The sequence below is a fragment of the Eubalaena glacialis genome, chromosome Y (assembly GCF_028564815.1).
Source record: "Eubalaena glacialis isolate mEubGla1 chromosome Y, mEubGla1.1.hap2.+ XY, whole genome shotgun sequence".
NCBI classification, from domain to species: Eukaryota; Metazoa; Chordata; class Mammalia; order Artiodactyla; family Balaenidae; genus Eubalaena; species Eubalaena glacialis.
In genome coordinates, this window is record NC_083737.1 from 5,896,742 (window position 1) to 5,922,380 (window position 25,639).

The window sequence follows — 25,639 nt, forward strand, 5'->3', positions numbered from 1 at the left end:
GCTCAGGAAGCCTCGTTAAAGTTGCTGAAAACGAACATGGGGGGCGCGAGCCACGGGCAACAGAAGCCAGAGCTGAGGAGGCAGGAAACACAGGCTGTGGGGAATCCAAGGTTGTCAGCGGAGCCCCCCAAGGGGATCAAAAAGAGTCTCCCCACCCTCCTGCTCAGTTAGACACACACGACCTTCTCCTCCCCTTTCATCTGTCCCTTCATGGTCAGCAAATGTCAGGGCCTTTGAAAAGCGCAGGACCTGCCCTCCGTGGACCCCGTGTGGCCGTCCCCCAGGGAATGACCCACAAAGGGCCAAGCAAGAAGATGCCCTGAGTATCGCTCCCCGAATTCCCTCCTCCACCCTGACCCCCCCCCCACCCAGCCCCAGGCAGCCACTGACCTGCTTCCCGTCACTATGGCATTGATTGCATCATTTAGAACTTTCTAAGCATGGTATTTCCAGACATTTACATTTTCCTAGAAATGGAATGACACCGAGTGTTCTTTGGGGTTCTGGCTGCTTTTACTCTGCATCATTATTTGGAGATTCCTTCACCTTGCTCTTTCTTACACTTTCGTGCCGGGGTTTTTTTGGTTTGTTTTTTTGTTTTTTTGCTTTTGCTTTCTTTTTTTTTGAATGGCCCATTTCAATAAATCAAAGAGGTAGATTCCTAGAATGCATCCCCCCCATCAATTCCACAGAGTTAATCCCACACATTTTTAACTGTAAAAAATAAAATACTGTACTAAAAAAGAGATTGGAAGCTACGTTTATACTTTTATAAAGGAAGGCCTTTCTAAACATAATGGACAGAGGTGGACACGGTGAACAGAGATTGGATGATTTGCTTTGCCATCAAATTAAAAATGGCAAATCAAAAAAACTTAAGTGGGAGGGATAAATTGGATATTAGGACTGACATATACACATGACTATATATAACACAGATAACTAATAAGAACTTACTGTATAGCACAGGGAACTCTACTCAATACTCTGTAATGACCTATATGGGAAAAGAACCTAAAGAAAGAGTGAATACCTGTATATGTATAACTGATTCACTTTGCTGTACACCTGAAACTAACACAACACTGTAAATCAACTATACTCCAATAAAAAAATTTTTTAAATAAGTTAGGGACTTCCCTGGTGGCGCAGTGGTTAAGAACCCGCCTGCCAATGCAGGGGACACGGGTTCCAGCCCTGGCCTGGGAAGATCCCACATGCCGCGGAGCAACTAAGCCCGTGCGCCACAGCTACTGAGCCTGCTGCGCTCTAGAGCCTGGGAGCCACAACTACTGAGCCCACATGCCACAACTACTGAAGTCTGTGCACCTAGAGCCCATGCTCCGCAACAAGAGAAGCCACCGCAATGAGAAGCCAACGCAGCCATAAATAAATAAATAAATTTATTTATTTTTTTAAAAAAGGTTAAAAAAAACGTAAGTGGCAAATTACAAACTGATTGGAAACGGACAAAGCAGGCAAATGGGCTTTTTGTACAAACACAAAGTCATCACGCTTTGCACGCAGGCCAGGACTCATATTTTTCCAGCTGAAACCCACCCTCCTTCAAGTATTTATCAATAGGTAAAGTGCCTCAGAAACACACAGTAATTAGCCCTGCGTGGAGGGTAACGGACGCTTTTCTGATCCTTTCTTCCTTTCTCTACATCCTGATGTTTTCCACAGGGACTGTCTTCACTTTTGCTGTTTGAAGCCACTTGTGTTATTTCTGTGAGAGCCTCGTTTCTTCTCAACGGAGACTCTGCTCTCAGGCGGCCCTGGGACCTGGCTGTCATGTCCAGCCAGTCTCCTCCGGGCACAGTTTGGACGGTTTCCGGAGTACCGAGCGCTCTGTGTGGAGCACCTGCTCGGGAGGTGGGCAGCCGGGATGGGGGTGGGGTGTCTCTGCACGTGAAAACGCGCCTGGGGAAAGGTGACTGCTAGCAGCGGCCAGCGGTCCAAGGCTGTGGTTTCCGCTTTCTTTTTTTTCTTTTTTAATTAATTTATTTATTTATATATTTATTTATTTATTTTTGGCTGCTTTGGGTCTTCACTGCTGCGCGCGGGCTTTCTCTAGTTGCAGCGAGTGGGGGCTTTTCTTGTTGCGGAGCACGGGCTCTAGGCGCGCGGGCTTCAGTAGTTGTGGCACGCGGACTCAGTAGTTGTGGCTCGCGGGCTCTAGAGCACAGGCTCAGTAGTTGTGGCGCATGGGCTTAGTTGCTCCACGGCATGTGGGATCTTCCTGGACCAGGGCTCGAACCCGTGTCCCCTGCGTTGGCAGGTGGATTCTTAATCACTGCGCCACCAGGGAAGTCCCTGTGGTTTCCTCTTGGTGCAGCCTGGTCCCCGGTACACGACAGGGAAAGTCCAGCAAGGCTGCATGTAGCCCAGGGCCTAAATGATGCCGATAAAGAGGAGGGAGTGGGGGCATGGGGGTCGGGCGGGCAGCCCTACTCAGCTGGCATGGGGAGAGGACCCCCTCTCGGGAAGCAGCACTTAACCCAAAAGCCAGCGTCCGCACGAACAAGCCACACGGGGGTGTGTTCTGGGCACAAGGGATCCAAATCCTATTATTTTTACAAATCCTCCCGGTTTCCCAAGTTCTTAGAATAAGCAGTGTCACGTTTATCGTCATACAAATGACCTGTCACCTTTTGCTTCAAAAAGCATAAAAAGCGATAAAAGCCGAAAGGGAGATGATTCTTTTCCCGGGACAAATTAAGCAGAAGAGGCCAACGCATCCGACGGAAGCCAAAGCAAAGTCAAGGAACTGGAAACTCATCTGAGGAAAAAAATACCTGGGGCCGATAATCCCGTAAAAAGTTAACTCTGCTAGTTATGGCAGAAACGCAAATGAGACTTCACGTGTCATAAAGACTAATGTGGACTCTTCGGTGGAATGGTCCCTCCGACTTGACCGGCACAGTCTTTCTGGGTGGAAGTTTGTCCACATACATGAGTCTTGGGTCCTCAGATCTGAGTCGGAAATCAGTATTTTAGAGTTATTCCTCAAGCCCATATGGATCAAACCAGTGTCACTGTTGGTGGCTTTCTGGGACCAGCACACTGTAGGATTTATCATCTGCCTGTGGGATGAACAGTCTAAGCCCTGAATCACCTCCAGGGACCACACCTGAGGGTCCCACATCCTCTCCTGGGGCCCAGCCTGGGGTCTGGCTTGGAACCCGTTTACTGAATGAATCAATCAATCCATCAGTGATTCAATGAGTGAGGACATCCATAGCTTATTTACAGTGAAAAGAGTCAGAAATGACCTAAATGTCCTACCAAAAGAGAAGCAATTCAATGTATTTACACAGCCATCAAAAATCACATGGTTAAGGAAACTTTCAGAATGTGGAGGAAAGACCCTAATAAAATAGTAAACAGACATGATCAGTCTATTTTTAAATGTTTGGTGCCTAGCAAAGAAATACACCAATTATAACTAGTGGTTATCACCAAGAAGTGCAGTTTTTAAGCATACTATCTTTTTCCTAACTCTTATTGATAATCCTCAATTTTTGTTTTAAATTATAAAGAAAAAAACCTTGCACTTTCAAAGCAGTTTTGTAGTTTCTTGCATTAAGTAACTGAAATTTATCTGACGCCTACGTTACACAAGAACTGGCCTTGACATCTCCACATGTCCTGTCCCCGGGGGCCCCAGGTGGGGCAGGCAGCGGGCAGCCTGGGTGGGCGTGCCCTGCACCCCGCTCCCACATGTCTGGCTCCATTGCTATGTCAGCTGTCCCGTCTGAGGCTCTTTTCCTCTTCTCCCCACTTATAAATTCTCTTACCCCTCTCATCCATAACTTCAGCCACGCCAGACAACTTCCCCGCCGGAAACGTTTCCTCCCGTCTACACCAAGGCCACGAGCTCCCGAGGCTCTCCCTCCTCACCCATTCCACCTAGAAGCAGCGGGGGACTCAGCTTCCCCCCAGGTAATGAGCCAGGAGGACCTGATTTTCTGAGATTGGGAGCGGGGGGAGGGTGGACCTTGTGTCCGCCCCTCATTTATTGTCTCTCCAGGGGAGCACTGATGTTTATTTCCTTCCTGGAAAACCACACTTTCAACGAAACATTTCTACTAGTGCCTTCCCATCCAAAGGACCAAAATATTCCCCAGGGTTACACAGTACCTCTTCACAAGCCGTCCCTCTGGTGCTGGACCAACTCCATGGAAACCAGAAGCTGAATCCCTCTGTCCACAGCCTTTTATCTCCTTTCCATACACACTTGACATTAGGTTTGGGGGCCGTAGACTTTATTTATTTATTTATTTTTGGCTGTGGTGGGTCTTCGTTTCTGTGCTAGGGCTTTCTCTAGTTGCGGCGAGCGGGGGCCACTCTTCATCGCGGTGCGCGGGCCTCTCACTATCGCGGCCTCTCTTGTTGCGGAGCACAGGCTCCAGACGCGCAGGCTCAGTAGTTGTGGCTCACGGGCCCAGTTGCTCCGCGGCATGTGGGATCCTCCCAGACCAGGGCTGGAACCCGTGTCCCCTGCATTGGCAGGCAGACTCCCAACCACTGCGCCACCAGGGAAGCCCCGTAGACTTTAAATAAAAGCTGGAGTTGTCTGTCTTAGCCACAGGACCCTGTTATCCCCGCTCCAGAATTTTCATTATCCCCTTCCACCTAAGCTCAAATGGGGACGCAGAGCCCAGGCTGGCTTGATTTGGAAAAACAAAGAACTGTGACATGTCCCTTAAAACAGTCCACACATCATCCCTCTTCCACGTAGCAATCGGGTGACTTCTGGTCATCCCATGACCCTCAGACCCCAGCCCCACCACCAGCACCCCCAGGCTCAAAGCTCAGTGCTGAAGCTCACTTCCAGCAAGTCAGTGACGGTCTGTGCCTCGGTTTCCCCATCTGTAAGGTGAGGATAAGGATGCCTGCCTTGGGGGGAGGTTGATAATGAAAATAATGAACGAAATATGGAAATCATGCAGGATGGTGCCCCGCACAGACTAAGTGCCATATGGCTGTTAGCACTTCAAAAAATATTATTAATCATTATTAGAATAATTCTATAATCCCAAGGGGGAAAATTGCTTCCTGAGATTACACATCTCAATATGTGTTTAGTCAGACATAGTGAACAGACTTGTGGTTGCCAAGGGGGGTGGGGAGGGGAGGGAAGGATTGGGAATTTGGAATTAGCAGATACAGACTAGTATATATAGGATGGATAAACAGCAAGGTCCTACTGTACAGCACAGGTCACTCTACTCAATATCCTGTGATAAACCATCATGGAAAAGAATATAAAGAAATATATCAGGTGTTTTGAACCCTGTGTTATTAAAAACCAAAAAAAAATCAAGAAAGCAAGAAGAGAGAAATAAACAGAACAGGGAGAGAGGGGAAGGAAGGAAGAAGAAAAAGAAAGAGAAAGTTGAGTCAGGATTGGCAAACTCCATTGAAGAATGTAGGGGAAATTCATACCCAATTTAGGAAGATTTATACTCAAAATTTTTTTTTAATTCAGACTTTAATTCAGTCGTGTGGAATACCTCTTTCCATGGCCACCTGGAATAAATGAGGTGTCTCTGTAGTTGGAAAAAAAAATGCACAGAGATGCCAAGTATTTGAATAAATTGTAACGTTGTAAAAAAAAAATTGTGTTTAGAACACATAGGTTGCCTATACTTATAGACAGACCACAGAATAAGCTTTCAGATTATACAGAGACAGCAATGTGGTCAGGGATTAAAGACACAGATATAGTCCTATCATCCCGGACACACACAGGTGTAGACACACACGCAGGGTCATAAGTACAGACCCGGAGATATCTACGGACGGGCGCCATCCTTGGATTATGTATCATAGAACCAGGTATAAACAGATGCTGTATAATTACAGAAGTAACACATGTAGTCACACACCGGTCCGGTCTCCACGTAAAACAGCAGGACAATTACTAGAAGTCATAAGTCAGACACGAGTAGATGGGAAGCCACTTCCGACCCAGAATCCCCGGCAGAGCGATCGCCTCGAGCGCCACCACCAGGCATCTTTCTTGGGGAACTGCACCAGCTTGACATTCAATTCCCCGCCACCCCCCCCCTCATTCCCCCCCCCCCCCCCCCCCCCCGGCGCAAAGGCGCCGAGATGCTCGGGGCGGTTACCTCCCGAGAGGTACCTGGCCAGCCCAGGGCACCTGTGTGTTTCCCACTGTGCCGTCTCCCCGGCGATGCCCAGGTGCTTTAAGTGGCACGGTCATCATCGTTGGAAAAGCCGCTCGGGTCTCCTCCCATGGTGGGGGGGAAGGAGGGGGGCCCCCCCCGCAGGCCAACCTCCTTCTGTGTATGACGAGGACCACCTTCCTGCCCCCGCCGCCCACGCTAAGGGTCGTGATGCGTCCCCGAGTCGGATTCCACCGGGCCAGGGTGTCCGGATGCCCTCACATGACACATCCAGTGATGGAAAATCTAACCATCGCAAGCCCAGGGAGAGGGCTGCAGGGTAAAAGCAGCAGCGAGGCCAAGGCACAGGTGACAGATTTCCATCACATTCGCTAAAACGACCCAGGGAGCCGACCCCATGTCCCTCCCTCTACGGACGCTCCCGTGTTGTGCTTTGTGGCCCAATTCTCGACGCCACCGAACGAATTCTCCGGAAATTGTCACGCCCGAAAATCTCAGGTAAGCAGCTCAGTGGAGAGGAAAGGAAAGACAGGGGCGGGGACACAGGGAAGCATCCTCCTGGCTAACCGGGGTTGTACTGTCTCAGCACAGACGTTTTAAAGGGGCCGGGGAGCTGTCAGCAAGGCAGGCCTCACCAAGGGAACATCTGTTTGCAGACACTCATGGAAGCCTTCCCTCCGTGATGAATTTCTAGGGACGACGGGTCGACCGAGCAGGTGGACGGGATGATGGGGCAGGAGCGCCCCCTGCTGTCCGTCGGGACACCTGCTCGCTCCCACCTGGGACGCGGCTTCCCGGACAGGACACCTGTGTCCCCCAGCCCCCCGCCACCCCTACCTGCGCAGGTTCCTCTCACCTAGTGGGGTGGGGTCACCTGCTTTCAGGTCTCGCAGGGGCTCAGCTCCTCAGGGCAGCTCAGCAACCCCCGCTACCTTGTCTGTGGCCCCTTCCCCACTGCTAGGACCCCCTCCTCACTCTAGGTGCCCTCCCCTGGGGGCCCTGAGCCAGCCTCCCTGGGGGACAGGGGTTCACAGGCACTTGTCTCCCCCAGTACTCTGGCTGCAGAGAGAGGAGACTGGGCGTGCTCTGCCCCACGAGTGCGTTCCCTACCCCCATCTGCAGGTACGCCCACCTGGAGCCCACCTCACACCTGCTAAGGAGGGGAAACTCCAGGGGCCAGACGGGGTCACCCACCCCCATGCCACCCTTCCACCCTCCTGCTGCTTCTCCCAAGGCAGGTAGCAGGAATCCTAGCTTCCGCTCCCGGGGCGGGGTGGGGGGTGGAACTCTCTGTCCCCTGTTCTCGGTCCTCTGTCTGCACAGGTTACCCGCCTGTCCTCCAAAGCCAGCAGCTTCCTTCTCTGGCCTGGGTCATCACGTCTGCACTGAGGGGAATGTGCCTACAGTCCTTTATAGGGGATTTGTTTTCATGATGGAAAAAAGACACACATCAAATTGACCATTGTTAAGTGTACAGCTCAGTGGTCTTGAGTATATTCACGTTGTACAACCATCCCCAGCGTCATCTCCAGAACTCTTTCATCTGCCCAGACTGAAAATGTCCCCATTAAACACCCACTCCCCAGTCCCAGGCACCCACCCTCCTGCTCTCTGTCTCTATGGATTTGACTCCCCTAGGGACCTCATATAAGTGGAAGCCTACAGGATTTGTCCTTCTGTGACTGCCTTGTGTCACTGAGCCTCACGTCCTCAAGGTCCATCCATGTTGTGGCCTGCGTCAGAACTTCCCTCCTTTTTTAGGACTGAGTAATATTCCACTGTGTGGATGGACCCCATTCTGTGTGTCCATCACCCATGCATGAACATTTACGTTTATGGACATTTACAGTCCATATTTTGGCCATTGTGAATAACGCTGCAGTGAACGTGGGTGTGCAAATACCTCTCCGAGTTTCTGCTCTCATTTCTTTTGGGTAAATACGCAAGGGCTGCATCCTATGGTAGTTCGGTGTTTAACTATTTGAGAAACCTCCATTCTGTTCTCTGCAGCAGCAACACCATTTTACATTCCCACCAATATTGCACACGTGTTCACGTTTCTCTACATCCTCACCAACACTTGTTATTTTCTGGGGTCTTTTTTTGATACTAGCCATCCTGAGAGATGTGAACCTGTTTATGACTAATTTTAGAATCTATTTTCCCAACTAAAGTCTCATTAGGTTTTGATTTGCTGGTAGCTTAATGACTTGGGTGGCGGGTCAGGTTATCTGGAGGATGGTTTTACTATTAATGACAAATTTTTAAAGCAATTTCTACTTTTCCAAAGCTAACCATTCTGTAGCCATGTCCATCTATAAGCATCATGAAGATCACTTATTATTCTAAAAAGTAAAATAATGTTCATAGCTGCACTATTTACAATAGCCAGGACATGGAAGCCACCTAAATGCCCATCGACAGAAGAAGAGATAAAGAAGATGTGGTACATATACACAGTGGAATATGACTCAGCCATAAACAAGAATGAAATCATGCCATTTGCAGCAACATGGATGGACCTAGAGACTGTCATACTAGGTGAAGTCAGTCAGACAAAGAAAAATCATATGATGTCACTTATCTGTGGAATCTAAAATATGGCACAGGGACTTCCCTGGTGGTCCAGCGGTTAAGACTCTGCACTCCCAGTGCAGGCAGCCCGGGGTTCGATCCCTGGTCGGGGAACTAGATCCTGCATGCCGCAACTAAAGATCCCGTGTGCCGCAACTAAGACCCGGCGCAGCCAAATAAATACATAAATAAATAAATACATATTTTTAAAAACCCTACTATACGGATTTACATTTGTTAAGGAATCACATTAGAAAATTTAAAATAAACGGTGCCAAGGTATTGTCTAGCTGAGGATGGCCCTTTGAAATTCTGACAACGTCCAAATAATATCCGTTTGTACAGCCTGGCACTGAAGAAGCTACTTGCTTCCTTCCTGTATGGGTCAGCGTCTTGGAGATCATAGACTAGACATTCCTACAGCGTGGGCTCAGCCAAGGGGAATCCCCAGGGGAGGGGGATGCACCCCCCCCCCCAGGTCTCGAAGACCAAGGGAAAGAGCTGCTCAGTTTGGGGAGAAGAACCCAGGAAAACCCTGCTAGGCAGCAGCCCCTTCTCACCCATTGGCCGACGCCCCCTCCCCGAAATCAGGCAGTTACAGAGCCAGGTAGGTGTCAATCACATGGGCACAGGGCAGCCCAGAGATGAACGCCAGCGGATCTGGAGGACCCCGTAAGCCATCTCCGGCGCAGTTTCATCACCAGCATCTCCACGGGCCAGGGGCTGGGGATGACAGTCCCACCCTGGTGCGTCGTTCCAAACAGGACAGTCTCCGCTCCTTCGCAAGCGTCTCCCTGCATGCATTTGCACAAGCCCGGCAAGTCCATTCTTGCACAGTCGGCCCCAGGGGTCCCATGAGATCCTAGGCGTGAAAGCTTTGTAAAAGAGGAGCGTTTTGGGTGTGCTTACTGCCGTCTCCCTTCAATACCATATTTCCCTTCAATGCTTTTCCCATAGACACGGTCGTTCTGCAGGAGTGAAAAAAGCCAGAAAGGCAAATTTTTGTTTTAATTTTTAAAAAATATTTATTTATTTATGTGGCCACGCTGGGTCTTAGTTTGCGGCAGGCGGGATCGTCACCGCGGCGTGTGGGATCCAGTTCCCTGACCAGGGATCAAACCCGAGCCCCCTGCATTGGGAGCCCGGAGTCTAAACCGCTGGACCGCCAGGGAAGTCCCTTTTTTAAATTTTTAAAATGACTTTTTATTGGAGTATAGTTACTTTACAGTGCTGTGTTAGTTTCTGCTGTAAGGAACCGTTAACTTACATGGATGGATGCATTCGGCCCCTGCGCACAAAGGGGTTCTACTTTGTGCAGACTTGGGGCCCCAAGTGGAGGATGCAGGAGGCATTGCAATGACCCAGGCAGCGGCAAACACGTTCTTTGGGAAATGTTCATCAGTTCAGCATACATCGTCATCCCCCGTGGAAGCTAATACGTCAGAGAAACAAAAGAGAAGGGGTTTTCGTTTTCTGTGACAACCCTGTACAAGAACTGTAGTTTTTTTTTTTTTTTTTAAAAATCCAAAGGGTTCATGCCGCGCTGTGTGTTTCAGCAGCTTTTCTTCTAAACAAGCTGACTGGGGGCTTCCATATCACCGCTGACCACGCAAATTCTTCATTGGGGCAGAAAACCTCCAGAAAGAGGTGGTGTTTCTGGCAATGGCTCGAGGGCTCTGCTGCGAGAGATGCAGCCGGCCCTACTGTACAATTTTATCCACCAGGCCCAGGGTGTCTCTCCGCGGGACAGGGTGTTGGCGGGGGGCAGTGTCCCCTCCCTTACTTAGAACCTGGAGAATGATGCCTTTTATTCTTACTTTGTAATCGCACTTCACGGGGGAAAATGATGAAAAGGTACTTCTTTTCGTGAAACCTAACATTTTCGGGGGCAAAGGTATAAAGTGGGTGCGTCTTCTCCGTTTAGGGCCTCCCCAGCCTCCTCTGGTTGGCGACTTTGCCTGGTCCGTGGAGCCAACGTCCATTAAACCGCCCCATGGCGCCATCTGCTGGCAGACAGGCATCCCGGTCCTGCCCCAAGTGGTCCAGCGTCGCCGTGGCAACAGGAGGATGTCTCCCTCCAAGGCTCCAGGCTGTCCTGAGAGGTATTTGGGAAGAAGCCAGAGCAGGTGATTCCTGGCGCCCTGGAGGGTCCTCCCTGCTGAGTCCACCCGGTCCCTCCCCAGGCTACGGAGCTGGACCAACGCTGGGGAGCACAGTCTGGGACCAGCAGCTGGCTCTCCATCATCTTCTGAAGAAGGTCTTTCCAATACCTGTTTCTCTTCCTACCCCCACGAAGACAGTGTGACCCTCCCAGAGCCCTCAGCTCAGGAGGACTCTTAAGAAATCAACGCACCCCTAAGAGCCAGTCCTGTCGTGACAGCCACGGGATCGGGGAAGCTGCAGTGTGACCACATCCTGACCCAGTCTCTCTAGCCCGGCACTGTGGGCACCGGGGGCTGCTGGGCCACTCTCTGACGTGGGGTACCCTGTGGCGTGTTGAGCAGCATCTCTGGTACCCAGTCACCGGCTGCCAGCAGCATCCTTCAGTCCAGCGTGACAGCCCAAGACGACTCCAGACCCTGCCAGGTGTGTCCCCAACCGGGGGCGGGGGGCAAAATCACCCCAGCTGAGACGCATTGGTTGGACGTATTCAAAGAATCACAGGGCATTTAAGACACACTTTAGAGACTACCCAGTCCCGTCTGTTAAATTTGAAGGGTGAGGGTGCAGAGAAGGTAGGTGACGTGCCCGAGGTCAGCTTCCTGCTGGGTAGAAATTCCGGACCTGCAAAGCCATGCTCCTCCTGCTTCCGAGGGCTGCCCCTGGCTTCAGCATCATCGATGGCTTCCCTTGCAGAGTTCTGGCCATCCAGAGAAATATGCAAACCGGCAGGTGCTGCGTTTGGATCTCAGAGACAAGGGGGGGTGAGGGGCAGGGTGACCGTGGATGCTGTGGGCAGCGGCCCCGGTGCCAGGTCCCTCCCGGGCGTGGCTTCACCCAGGAAACATGGCGGCTTTATTTATTTATTTTTGTAATTTTTTTTTTTTTTTAAAGAGCATAAATCAGCTCTCCTACAAGAGCTGGGGAGAAATACGTGTGAGGGGGTCAGATTACAAGCTGGATTTCTCTGCATGTACCTTTCATCAGCATTTGGTTTTTGAAACATGCAAATGTGTCAGTCATCCAAGAATTAATACATAAAAAGCGAAGGCAAGGCCTAAACACTGGAAGCAAACCAAAGGCCACGAGCAGGCTGTGATTCGATTGGCCACATCACCTCCGGGCGACAACCATAGTTTCTGTGACCGTGGACGCACCAGTTTGTGGATATTCTAAACAGAAGAACTGCAGACAAGCCACAGCACCGCCTGGCAGTTCCCTTGTTTGTAGTAACCTTGGTTTTGCTCCTTTGGAATGACGTCATGCACAGAGCAGGACAAGGCAAACAAGTAGTATTGATGATCTTAGGAACAAGGCTCCAGGTGTAGGACGCCACACAAGGACAAAGTTATAAAAACTGAGTAACTGCCCGGTAATGCCCCTATGGATGGACATGTAAATAATTCAGCGTGTTCAATCCATTTCCTAGTTCTCTCCATGGAAGGGGTCTAGAAACACTGCCCTCCCAGCAATGGCAACTCCGCCTCTGAAAATGATTCCCCACTAACAGAACCACAGTTTCTGGGGAAAATGGACGATCCTGGAGAGGGAGAAGCAATTCAAAAGCCTGAGACGTGGTGATGTCCCGAAAGCAAGGAAACCTTCAGCGGTGGGCTGAGACTGTGACCTTATCACACTCAGAGGCTGTGCCCACGTCCTCATGGACCCTCAGGATGGTGACCTCACAGGATACTGTCCCTCTCGCACTCAGAGGCTGTGCCCACGTCCTCATGGACCCTCAGGATGGTGACCTCACAGGATACTGTACCCATCACACACAGAGGCTGTGCCCACGACCTCATGGACCCTCAGGATGGTGACCTCACAGGATACTGTCCCCATCACACACAGTGGCTGTGCCCACGTCCTCATGGACCCTCAGGATGGTGACCTCACAGGATACTGTCCCCCTCACACACAGAGGCTGTGCCCACGTCCTCATGGACCCTCAGGATGGTGACCTCACAGGATACTGTCCCCCTCACACACAGAGGCTGTTCCAACATCCTCATGGATCCTCAGGATGGTGACCTCACAGGATACTGTCCCCATCACACACAGAGGCTGTTCCCATGTCCTCATGGACCCTCAGGATGGTGACCTCACAGGATACTGTCCCCCTCACACACAGAGGCTGTGCCCACATCCTCATGGACCCTCAGGTTGGTGACCTCACAGGATACTGTCCCCCTCACACTCAGAGGCTGTGCCCACGTCCTCATGGACCCTCAGGATGGTGACCTCACAGGATACTGTCCCCATCACACACAGAGGCTGTTCCAACATCCTCATGGATCCTCAGGATGGTGACCTCACAGGATACTGTCCCCATCACACACAGAGGCTGTTCCAACGTCCTCATGGACCCTCAGGATGGTGACCTCACAGGATACTGTCCCCCTCACACACAGAGGCTGTGCCCACATCCTCATGGACCCTCAGGTTGGTGACCTCACAGGATACTGTCCCCCTCACACTCAGAGGCTGTGCCCACGTCCTCATGGACCCTCAGGATGGTGACCTCACAGGATACTGTCCCCATCACACACAGAGGCTGTTCCAATGTCCTCATGGACCCTCAGGATGGTGACCTCACAGGATACTGTCCCCCTCTCACTCAGAGGCTGTGCCCACGTCCTCATGGACCCTCAGGATGGTGACCTCACAGGATACTGTCCCCATCACACACAGAGGCTGTTCCAACGTCCTCATGGACCCTCAGGATGGTGACCTCACAGGATACTGTCCCCATCACACACAGAGGCTGTACCCACGACCTCATGGACCCTCAGGATGGTGACCTCACAGGATACTGTCCCCATCACACTCAGAGGCTGTGCCCACGTCCTCATGGACCCTCAGGATGGTGACCTCACAGGATACTGTCCCCATCACACACAGAGGCTGTGCCCACGTCCTCATGGACCCTCAGGATGGTGACCTCACAGGATACTGTCCCCCTCACACACAGAGGCTGTGCCCACGTCCTCATGGACCCTCAGGATGGGGACCTCACAGGATACTGTCCCCCTCACACACAGAGGCTGTGCCCACGTCCTCATGGACCCTCAGGATGGTGACCTCACAGGATACTGTCCCCATCATACACAGTGGCTGTGCCCACGTCCTCATGGACCCTCAGGATGGTGACCTCACAGGATACTGTCCCCATCACACACAGAGGCTGTTCCAACGTCCTCATGGATCCTCAGGATGGTGACCTCACAGGATACTGTCCCCCTCACACTCAGAGGCTTTGCCCACGCCCTCATGGACCCTCAGGATGGTGACCTTAGAAGATAGTGTCCCCCTCACACACAGAGGCTGTGCCCACGTCCTCATGGACCCTCAGGATGGTGACCTCACAGGATACTGTCCCCCTCGCACACAGTGGCTATCTCCATCTTTCATTGGGATACGCTGCAGAATGGTTATCAATGCCATTTTTTGGTCGGTTTTAATTACTGATGCGGAAGGAGAGCCATTTGGTTGGATGACTCCCCTTACCTGTGACATGAACTCAGTCCCCAGCATCCCAAGGAGAGTCTTCCAACCCTGCCCCGAGTTGACAGCACAGCGACACCCAGCCCTACCACCTACCTGTCTTGCAGGCTTGATATGTTCTCCCCAGCAGGTGTGAACACTTCTCATCTGTCCAGTCATGCAGGACCCTGGCCAGGATGCACAGATCCGGCTCCGGAAGGCGGTCCTTAAAGAAGTCTCCTGTAACCCAGGGCGAGTGCCCTGGGGTCAGCCTGCATCTCAATCCCGTTGGACCACACCAACACACAGCGGGGAAAGGCCACCTGTATGGACCGAGCTTTCCCCAGATCTTCCAGCTGGTGACCTTTCAACCAGACCCTGAACAAAAAGAAATCTCAGTGAAGACAGGACCATTCTGAATGATGTTTGGGGGCCCCTTTCCCTCCATCAGATCTGGACAATGGTTTTATTTTTATTTTATTTCCGAAGGTCCCGTGTAAACAGACAGCATCCTTTAAGCCATGGATTTCAGGAGGTCCCAGGCAATGCATCAGAAGCTCCATTCCGATGAGTCAAACTGGACCAGCAAGGTCCATATGTGTTTCCCTGACTGAATAAAAATGCCCAAGAGAGACTCTTACCTGTAGGTGGTGGCCAACACTCAACTCTCCTACCGTTTTTCCTTCAAGAAGTATCAATGTGGGAAGAGAGCTTGGATAGCCCTGAGCCGTACAGGGTTACCTCAGCTGACCTGTGTGGTCCAGACCCTGCAAATTCACGGGAATTGCGGAGGATGTCTTGGACGACATGGAGGCTATCCCCTGGCTCTCTTCCTTGTGCTGAGTACCCCAGGAAATATGGACCCCAGAATATTCCCCCATGAGATAGGGCACGGAGAAGGAGGTTCCTCCAAATGGATTTTCTTCCACTCAATGAAGAAAGACAGGGGTTTTTCTTAGAAAACTACGGCCCAAGGGCCAAATTCAGTCAGGCGTCCGTTTGCCTACAGCCTGGAGAGAATGCAGACCCAGGAATGAAGGTCGACATGCCTGCACCTTCTACCAGCTGCCCTTGGGGACCAATCGCAGACACGCAACCTCAACGGGGTAACAGCACATAATAAAGTGTATTCCACTTAATTCCCCCAACGTCCAAAGTCTGCTTCGTCACCCCGTTTTCCAAATGAGGCACTGAAGTAACACTGATCGTGTCTCTCCAAGAAGCAGGAGGAAGACTCCCCAGGGGTGGGATTAGGGTTAAGAGCAGGGTGAGGCACTGCCTCTGCGCACAAAATTTAAGGGGCCCCAAAACTGGGTCATTGAGATTCAATATATTTTAATACAATGGCTTTAAAAATCAACATTAAGGACTTCCCTGGTGGCGCAGTGGTTAAGAATCCGCCTGCCAATGCAGGGGACACGGGTTCGAGCCCTGAGCCGGGACGATCCCACATGCCGCGGAGCAACTAAGCCCGTGCGCCGCAACTACTGAGCCTGTGCTCTAGAGCCCACGGGCCACAACTACTCAGCCCGCGAGCCACAACTACTGAAGCCCACGCGCCTAGAGCCCGTGCTCTGCAACAAGAGAAGCCACCGCAATGAGAAGCCCGCGCACCGCAACGAAGAGTAGCCCCTGCTCGCCGCAACTAGAGAAAGCCCGCACGCAGCAACGAAGACCCAGCGCTGCCAAAAATAAATAAAAATTTAAAAGAATTTTTTAAAAATCAGCATTAAGCCCCCCACACCCCCCAACAAACTCCTGATGGTCAAAATTTCACAATTTTAAATATTTATTTATTTCTTCATTTAGGCTGCACCGGGTCTTAGTTGCAGCACGCAGGATCTTTACTTGTGGCGTGCGGACTTCTTAGTTGCAGCGTGCATGCGGGGTCTAGTTCCCCGACCAGGGATCGAACCCGGGCCCCCTGCATTGGGAGTGTGGAGTCTTACCCACTGGACCACCAGGGACGTCCCCAAATTTCAGAATTTTAAATACAGATGGTATCCAGCCCTTCAAGGACACGATTCAGCACATTCTTGTCACCTTGAAATCAGCCTATCGGATCCAGAGTTGTTCAAAAGGAGATGATCCTTCGTCTGGATCAGTCAACATTTCGGGAGTGTCTACCCCACATCTGGCCCCAGATGCAATGCTGATGGCCTGTCCCATGAGATGCCATGAACTTGGCTGTGATTTTTTTTTTTTAAAGATCTTTTGATGTAGACCATTTTTAAAGTGTTTATTGAATTTGTTACAATATTGCTTCTGTTTTATGTTTGGTTTTTTGGCCGTGAGGCATGTGGGATCTTAGCTCCCTGACCAGGGATCGAACCTGCACCCTCTGCATTGAAAGGCGAAGTCTTAACCACTGGACTGCCAGGGAAGTCGCGTGGAGGTGATTTTTTTAAAAAAAATAATAGCGAGGGACTTCCCTGGTGGTCCAGTAGTTAAGACTGCACGCTTCCACTGCAGGGGGCACATGTTCAATTCCTGGTCGGGAAGCTGAGATCCCACAAGCCGTATGGTGTGGCCAAAAATAATAATAATAATCATAGTGAATTTACAGCAGATCTAAGAGCGGACAGAAATGATATCCCCACCTGGTGTTTTTCTTCTGAGCGAGCAGAAAAAAAGAACCACGAAAGGCCAGTTTCCTCCATAAATGGAGGTACAGGGCATCTGCTGGTTAGACCGTAGTTCCTGGGATAGCCCATCTCTGGGAGCCGCACCCCACATTTCCAAAGCAAGAGGAAGTCCCTTCCAGCTCTTGGCAAAGCTGCTGTAGTCTGTGAGCCTTGGAAAGCCTGAGAAGCTTCTCAAGCTTCTGAGTCAGGAACTGACCCCTGATCCTACCTTCAACCCATGTCATTTACTATCATTCATAAATGACCTGGATTTAGATACCTGTGTGGGTGTCCTGGGGCAGCCGTAAGAAATGGCCACAGACCAGGAAATCCATCCTCCCCCATCCTGGAGACCAGACATGTGAGGTCAAGGTGTCCCAGGGCCACGCTCCCTCCAGAGGCTCCAGGGGAGGGTCCTTCCTGCCTCTTTCAGCTTCTGGGGGCGCCAGGCGCCCCTGGGCTCATGGCTGCCTCCCTCCCATCTCTGCCTCTGTCTTCACGTGGCTTCTCCTCTGTGTCTGTGTCTCTCCTCTTCTGTTTCTTAGAAGGACCCTGTCATTGGACGTAGGGCCACCCTCATCCAGGAGGACCTCATCTCAGATCCTTCACTTCATCACATCTGCAAGGACCCTACTTCCTAATAAGGTCCCATTCACAAATTCTAGGTGGACATGAATTTTGACGGGACACTGTTGAACCCAGTACAATACTCAAGAAAGAATTAATTGCAAGAAAACCACATACCCTCCCAGAGTTTTCCATCTGTCATGACTCACAGTTCTAGGCTGAGGGGGAGTATATTTGGAGTGTGGAGGAACCCACTCCGACCATGCACCGCTGCCTTCTCCCACGCCCCCCCCGGGACGCATCCGTTTCCCCGTGGACACAGACAGCACTTGGAAACCCACCTTCACAGAAGCCGATCCGTTCATCCTCCGGGAATGAGAAGTGCCTCTTTGCCATCTGGACCACGTCCGGGATGTCAAACACGGTGACCTGAGACCCCGGGTACAGAGACATGCATGCCTTGGCCAGAGCCCCGGAACCACCTGCAAGCGGACACAGGACGTGACAGGGTGGGGACCTGGGTGGTACCCACACTCTGGTCTCCATAGTTACAGGCTCACCTAAAAGCCCTGGAATCTAGGGGGTCTTCCTGGTTGGGCCGACCCACACACCAATCTTCCACACAGACTCTGACCTGACTGTGTCCTCTCGTGCCGGGGCATCTGTCCACCCGAAGACAGACAACAGCCAGGCAGAGGAAGCCCTGGGCAAATGCCAGAGTGAGATGTGCCCATGGGTCCCTGTGGGGCACATTTCCAGGGGACACCCCAGTGAGAAACAAAGGCGACCCTCCCAGACGCCAACAGCATGCACGTCCCAGGTCCTGGAGACCCTCCTGTCTTGTGTTTTCATGCCCAGCTGCCCCCAAGGCAGAGCAATTGCAAGTCTGCTCTTGCTTAGAGGAACCTGCTACCAGCGAACATGGCAAAGACACCCCTTGTGCACCAGAGATGAGTTTCTGAAGCCTCACATCCCTATCCGAAGGGGGACCCGTGCTTTCCGTCCCTCCTCTATGGGAAGGCAGCGCTGGGTCGGGGAGGCAGCAGCAGGGTTTCCCGAAACCAGACCAAGGGGCGGCGCTCACCGCTGCTGTTCCGACCTCAACGGAGCCCCACCTCCTTATCCCGTAAGACAGGGAGGAGGACCACCAACCCAGTCCTGCGTCTGTTCTAAGAGCCGCCCAGTGTCCAACGCCCAGACATGGCCGGCCATCCTTCTCATCCCCGTCAGCATCACAGTGGAGGAGTGACATCCCAAGGGAGGAGTGACATCTGTCCCCCAGGACCCCAGTAAACGCTCCTGATCCTTGCAGGCTCACACGGTATTTTCCTCCACCAGGAAGGCAGCATGAGAAGACTCTGCTCTCGGAGTTTCAGCAGACCACCCTCCAACCCCGCCCAGAGGGTTCTGACTGTTGCCCACACGGAGACCCACGTCTGTGCCCCACGCCCTCGTCCTTGGAGCCATTGCTAGTTGGCTACAGTAAGGAGCTGCGGCCACGACAGCCTCCGGGAAGTGAAAGGAAGCTGTTCCCCGCTGTCCTAACTGGGATTTCCATCTTCCTCCTTCACTGGGTCACCGGGAACTGTTCAAACCAGGGGCGTCCTTGTGCACTGTGGGTGGAGATGTAAATTGCTGCAGCCACTACTGAGAACAGTATGGAGGTTCCTCAGAAAACTACACAACAGAGCTGCCATATGAACTGGCAATTCCACTCTTGGGCGTATATCCGGAGAAAACCGTAATCTGAAAAGATCCCAAGATGCACCCCCGATGTTCACTGCAGCACTGTTTCCATGCAGGACATGGCAGCAACCTAAATGTCCACTGACAGAGGAGTGGATAAAGAAGATGTGGTGCATATATACAGTGGAACTCTACTCAGCCATAAAAAGAATGAAATCATGCCATTTGCAGCAACGTGGTGGACCTAGAGATGATCATACTAAGTGAAGTAAGCCAGACAGAGACAAATACCATATGATACCACTTCTACGTGGAATCTAAAATATGACACAAATGAACTTACGTATGAAACAGAAAGAGACCCACAGACATAGAGAACAGACTTGTGGTTGCTAAGGGGGAGGGGGGGGTGGCGAGGGATAAATTAGGAGTTTGGGATTCACAGATACACACACTACTCTATACAAAACAGACAAACAAAGAGGATCTACTGTATAGCACAGGGACCTATATTCAATATCTTGTAACAACCTATAAGGGAAAAGAATCTGAAATAGAATATATATATATATATATATGTATGTGTAAAACTGAATCGCTCTGCTGTACACCTGAAACTAACACAACAGTGTAAATCAACTAGACTTCAATTTTAAAAAACCGAGGATTCATACGCTCCCCACACCGAGTTCCAAACCCAGCTCCAAGGTATGGGGCAGACACTCACCTCCGAGGTCACAGATGCGCGGGAAGGGTGACAGGTCAAAGGCAGCCACCACCCTCGGCCCTCCGAGCCTCCACTCGTCCTGCAGGCCCCGCACGGCTTGCAGCCTCTCGCCTTGGACCTGGCGTGGGAAGGCACGCCCGTGAGAACCGTGCAGAATCCGGGGCGGGCATCGTGAGTGCCGACACGGGGAGCCCTGTGCCGAGACCCGCAGGCTCTACGTCTGTGTACTGGAACCCGAGCTGCTGGAGGTGGGTGAGATCCGGGGTGTCAGGAGCCCCGGGTCAACGCCCCACACACAGACAGGCACCTGGCTCCCGGGGCCCGGGAGTACGGCCGGAAGGAATGGATCCTCCTCTAGGAGTCCCCGCGGGAGGCCGCGTCTGTTGCAGCAAAAAAAGAGAAATGAGACTCTCCTTTTCTGGTAAACAAGGAAAATTAGGAAACAACGAACAGGCTAGGAAAACAGCCTAATCAGGCCGGAAAGAATTAAGCAGTCTTGGTTATTCTTCAGCTGTTGCTACCAGCAGACACTTGCAGCTAGATGTGTCCCGCACGAAGCTAATTACACTCTGACTCCCTATGAACTACACTCGCAAGTGGCATTCCTCTCCCCCTACCCTCCCTCGCAACATTCTTCAGTTCAGAAAGGTCACGGGCGGATAACCTCAGGAACACCAGGCCTGGTTGCTGAGCCACCTGACGCCAGCTTCGGCCGAGAATTTGCAGAAGAAAAGAAAGGCAAGACCGGCCTTACTCTGAGCCTTATCACCTACCCCAGACCACGAGCCCCAGCTGTAAAACCCTCTCCCTGTTTCCCAGGTAGGGGGGCACAGTCATTGAGGCACTAGCCTGCTCTGTTCCCTCTCTGCCTGGCAAAGGGTACAGCGATTCTCTCTTTTCCTCCAAAACTCTGTCTCCGTATTTCCATCTGGCATCGGTGCCCAGAGAGCCAAGATTTTTGGCATCATTTCCATCGTAAGAGCAGGTCAGAGTCAGGGAAATCCAGGGCGTGTCCCCCGCCCCACAGGGCGGAATGCAAGGCGACCTGGGCCCCTTTGCAAGTCCAGGAGGGAGTCCACACACGCGGGGGCCAGGCCTCCAAAGGGGGGGATTCGCGGAGGTGGGGAAGAGACTGTGGGACGGGGCGGGGGGTCTTGGGAGGGGGCGGAGAAGGATTCAAGGATGTTGGGTAGGTGAGGAGGGCCTGGGGGTCCCTCTCTCCTCTGGCCCCTCTGCGGAGTCTGCTGTGTGGGTTTGGTCTCCGTGCAGGAAGTGCGGGGAGGGGAGTGAAGGGGGGAGAAAGGTGGGGGGGGGGAGGGGAGGACAGGCGCCAGCTCGTAGAGGACCCTCAGCTACACCCCCATCCTCTGTGCTTTTCCTGCTGTACCTGTGAGCAGCGCCAAACGCTGCAAATAGTCATGAAGTCATCACCATCTCACAACGTTCACACCAGCGCTTCATGCAAAACCCCAGGCCTGCGTCTTTGTACAGAAAGCCAAAAAAAAAAAAAAAAGAAAAAAGTATTCCCGGCATCACTCCAGCCAAATCAAAACAAGGCCTTGTTTTTCTGCTTTAAAATGAAGATTAAAATATTGGCATCGACGCAGGGAATTGATCCACACAAACATCAGAACTGCCAAATCTGGGTTTTTTTTTAAATTTTAAATTAAATATCAACTTCCTTCTGTTTTGCTCTATTTGGACACACTTCCTCAGCCCTGTATTTCTTTTAAAAATAAGCGTGACTCTACAGTGAGGCATCACCTCACACCGGTCAGAATGGCCATCATTAAAAAGTCTGCAAACAGTAAGTGCTGGAGAGGGTGTGGAGAGAAGGGAGCCCTCCTGCACTGTTGGTGGGAATGTAAGTTGGTGCAGCTACTATGGAGAACAGTATGGAGGTTCCTCAGAAAACTAAAAATAGAGCTACCATATGACCCAGCAATCCCACTCCTGGGTGTATATCCAGATAAAACTCTAATCCAAAAAGATACATGCACCCCAGTGTTCATAGCAGCACTATTCACAATAGCCAAGACATGGAAACAACCTAAATGTCCATCGACAGATGAATGGATAAAGAAGATGTGGTACATGTATACAATGGAATATTACTCAGCCCTAAAAAAGAATGAAATAATGCCATTTGCAGCAACATGGATGGACCTAGAGATGATCAGGTAAGTGAAGTAAGTCAGAGAAAGACAAATACCATACATATGATATCACTTATACGTGGAATCTAAAATCTGACACAAATGAACTTATCTACGAAACAGAAACAGACTCACAGACACAGAGAACAGACTAGTGGTGGCCAAGGGGGAGGGGGTGGGGGAGGGAAGGGTTGGAAGGTCAGGATGAGCAGATGCAGCCTCGTATATACAGGATGGATACACAACAAGGTCCTACTGTAGAGCACAGGGAACTCTATGCAATATCCTGGGATAAACCATCATGGAAAAGAATATTAAAGGTTGTATATATGTGTATAACTGAGTCGCTTTGCGGTACAGCAGACAGTAACACAACACTGTCAATCAACTACACTTCAATAAAATTTTAAAATATAATAAGCATAACCCTGTCGGAGCAGGTGCTTGGGACTTCCCTGGCGGTCCAGTGGTTAAGACTCCTGCACTTCTACTGCAGGGGGCTCGGGTTCAACCCCTGGTTGGGGAGCTAAGACCCCGCATGCCGTGCAGGGTGGCCAAAAAAAAAAAAAAAAAGCAGGTGCTTGGCGTGACCTGTAGATGGCAGTGAAGAGCTCCTCGGAGGGAACCCCAAAGGCCTTCAGATACTGGTTCTTCCCGTCTCTGAAAACGGGGCGTCTCTGAAAACGGGGCGGGCATCACTCAGGTTCTGAGACTTTACTGCCCATTAGGTACCGCACACTGGCGCTCACAGACCCTATCCTTACATCGCAGACAGAACAAACAGGAAACAAGTAACCCAAGACACTCTCGAATTCCTTTCTAGTTTGCAATAAATAACTGCACATTCAGAGCTGCAGGTTACCCGTCTAGCAGGCCTCTCTGATGTGAGGAAAGAAGAAACGAAGGACAGTCTAAAGAGAGTGTAAAGATGACATGAAATGGGGCGACGCCTCGGTCCAGGCGGACGCAGCCCCTGGCACCTGGGGACGGGACCCTCCTTGCAGCTGGAGGGCCAGCAGGTCTCCCACAGCTTTCTCCTGCTCCCCTGAGGCCGGGGGGGGGGATTTCTGGGTCCTCCTGGGCCCCGCTGCCTGGCTCCCTGATGTATAGGTGTGCTGTCCCCCTTCCATCCTGGATCTAGTCTGGCCGCAATCAGCCCCCTGCTCCTTCCACGGATATGAGGTGACCCAGCCTTCGGTCAGGTGAGGCATCTCCTTCCCACGTGAACTTCGGGAGACGCTGATGAAAAATACACAGCAGCAGAAATCCATGCCTACACGTGGCACCCAGACACACCAGCACGAGGCAGAAGGAAGAAGACTGTTCCTCTCCATTGCTCCAAAACCAGGCTCCTTTTGCACATGGGACAAAGCACTGAAGTCCCTCGGACCGACTCCAGAGGGTCCAGCCAGAGCTGCGGAGACGTGGAGGCGCTGCTGGTTACCTGCACCCTCGGGCAGTGTCCACTGGGCTGTGTCCAGCTCGTGCTGTGCTTGCTTTGCTTCTCACGGCTTCTTTCTTTAACTGAACAGGCCCCAAGGTCAAAAACTCAGGGGACGTCCCCTTAAAATCGAGACACCCTGCTTCTCGTAAAACACAAAGCTCGGAAGCTGGGGCAGCTGTCACCCCACGGCCGCGTGGGAACAGCTGGTGTGAGCTGACGGGGGGCTGGCCCTTTAGACGGGCGTCCATGCTCTGCGGTGCCACTGCCCCTACTGGGCCCTCTTGTCTGGCTGTGACACGAGACCCCTGACACTTCAGTCTCCCTCAGAGACTTACTGAGAGTCCCCTTGGCTCCAAGCTGTGGGCCCGACCCTGATGCACTTTACACACCAGCCCTGGGCCACCTGGAGACGCTCAGAACAGCATCGACGCTACGTGCGCGGTGAGTCTCACATGGGTGTGATTTTGGAAGAGAAATGTGAAGTCAAACAATGATGATAAGCATGAATCTGATGACCTGTATCTTTTCCAAAACCAGTGGCAGAACTGGGTCCCCGGGTTCTCACAGCTAAGCTACCGGAGGCTCAAGATGGGGTTTAAGTTAAAATAATTAAGAAAGAAAATGTAGAGCCACGGTTCTCAACAATGTCAATGTCTTCAGTTGGTTGTCAGCAATGGGGGGAGGGGAGCTCCTGGCACCTGGCGGGTGGAGACCAGGGAAGCTGCTCCGCACCCCACAGGGCCCGGGACGCCTCACATCCGAGAGTCATCCAGCCTCAATGTCAGTCGTGCTGAGAAACCCTGACCTAGCATCAGAGATTCTCTCTGTAAGTCACCTATTATAATTCTATTATCTATCATTTATTATCTATCTATCTATCTATTCAGCCAGGGTTCCCCAACCCCTGGGCCGCGGACCGGTACCGGTCCACAGCCTGTTAGGAACCGGGCCGCACAGCAGGTGAGCAGTGGGCAAACGAGCGAAGCTTCATCTGCGGCTCCCCATCGCTCCACATCGCTCCCCATCGCTCCGCATCGCTCCCCATCGCTCCCCACCGCTCCCCATCGCTCCCCACCGCTCCCCATCGCTCTGCATCGCTCCCCATCGCTCCCCATCCCTCCCCATCGCTCCGCATCGCGCCCCATCGCTCCCCATCGCTCCCCATCTCTCCCCATCGCTCCCCATCCCGCCCCATCGCTCCCCATCGCGCCCCATCGCTCCCCATCGCTCCCCGCGGCTCGCATTACCGTCTGAACTATCCCGCCATCGCTTGCATTACTGCCCGAATTATCCTGCCACCCCCCTCGCCCCGTCCGTGGAAAAACTGTCGTCCATGAAACCGGTCCCTGGTGTCAGAAAGGTTGGGGACTGCTGTATTCATCTATCTCTCTATCATCTATCTAGACCCACCTATCAATACTCATCATCTTCTATCAATATTTATCAATAATGTCTATCCATCATCATCTATCTCTCAAACTATCCGTATTATCTATCAATCACCTGTCAATATCTATCATCTATTGATCACTATCTATCAGCATTTATCTAACAATATTTATCTACCAATAACATCTACCTATAGATTCACGTATCTGTAGATCCATCTATCTACCCATCATCTATCCATACCTATCAATAGCTATCATTTTATCAATATCTATATCTATCAGTCACCTATCAAACTATCAATATTGTCTATCAATCATCTATCATCTATAATGTATCACTACTTATCTATCAGTATTTATCTAATAATATTGATCTATCAATATCTGTCACTTATCTATAGCTCTATCCACCTGTCTCTACCGTAGTGATTCCCAATTACAACTGATTTTGCCCCCAGGAGACACTTGTCAATGTCTGGGGACACTGTTGGTTGTCGCACTGGGGGGAGGGGTGCTCCTGGCACGTGGTGGGTGGAGACCAGGGAAGCTGCCCCGCACCCCGCAGGGCTCAGGACGCGCCGCATCAGAGAGTCCTCCAGCTCCAGATGCCAGCGGGGTGAGGCTGAGAAGCCCGGTGCGGAGCACAGCGATCACACAGAGAGCAGCACGCAG

General features: G+C 51.7%; 1 protein-coding gene across 1 annotated transcript in view; it reads right to left on the minus strand.

Moving 5' to 3' along the window:
- LOC133082937 (acetylserotonin O-methyltransferase-like) overlaps positions 1-25,639 on the minus strand; it is a 195,311-nt gene that overhangs the window by 161,050 nt on the left and 8,622 nt on the right. Inside the window, exons 5-8 of the mRNA XM_061179620.1 lie at positions 22,714-22,792; positions 19,977-20,094; positions 17,905-18,045; positions 14,490-14,612 (exon numbers count right to left, since the gene is read on the minus strand). Of these exons, the coding sequence (XP_061035603.1) occupies positions 14,490-14,612; positions 17,905-18,045; positions 19,977-20,094; positions 22,714-22,792 (461 nt within the window). The remainder of the gene's footprint in view (positions 1-14,489; positions 14,613-17,904; positions 18,046-19,976; positions 20,095-22,713; positions 22,793-25,639) is intronic.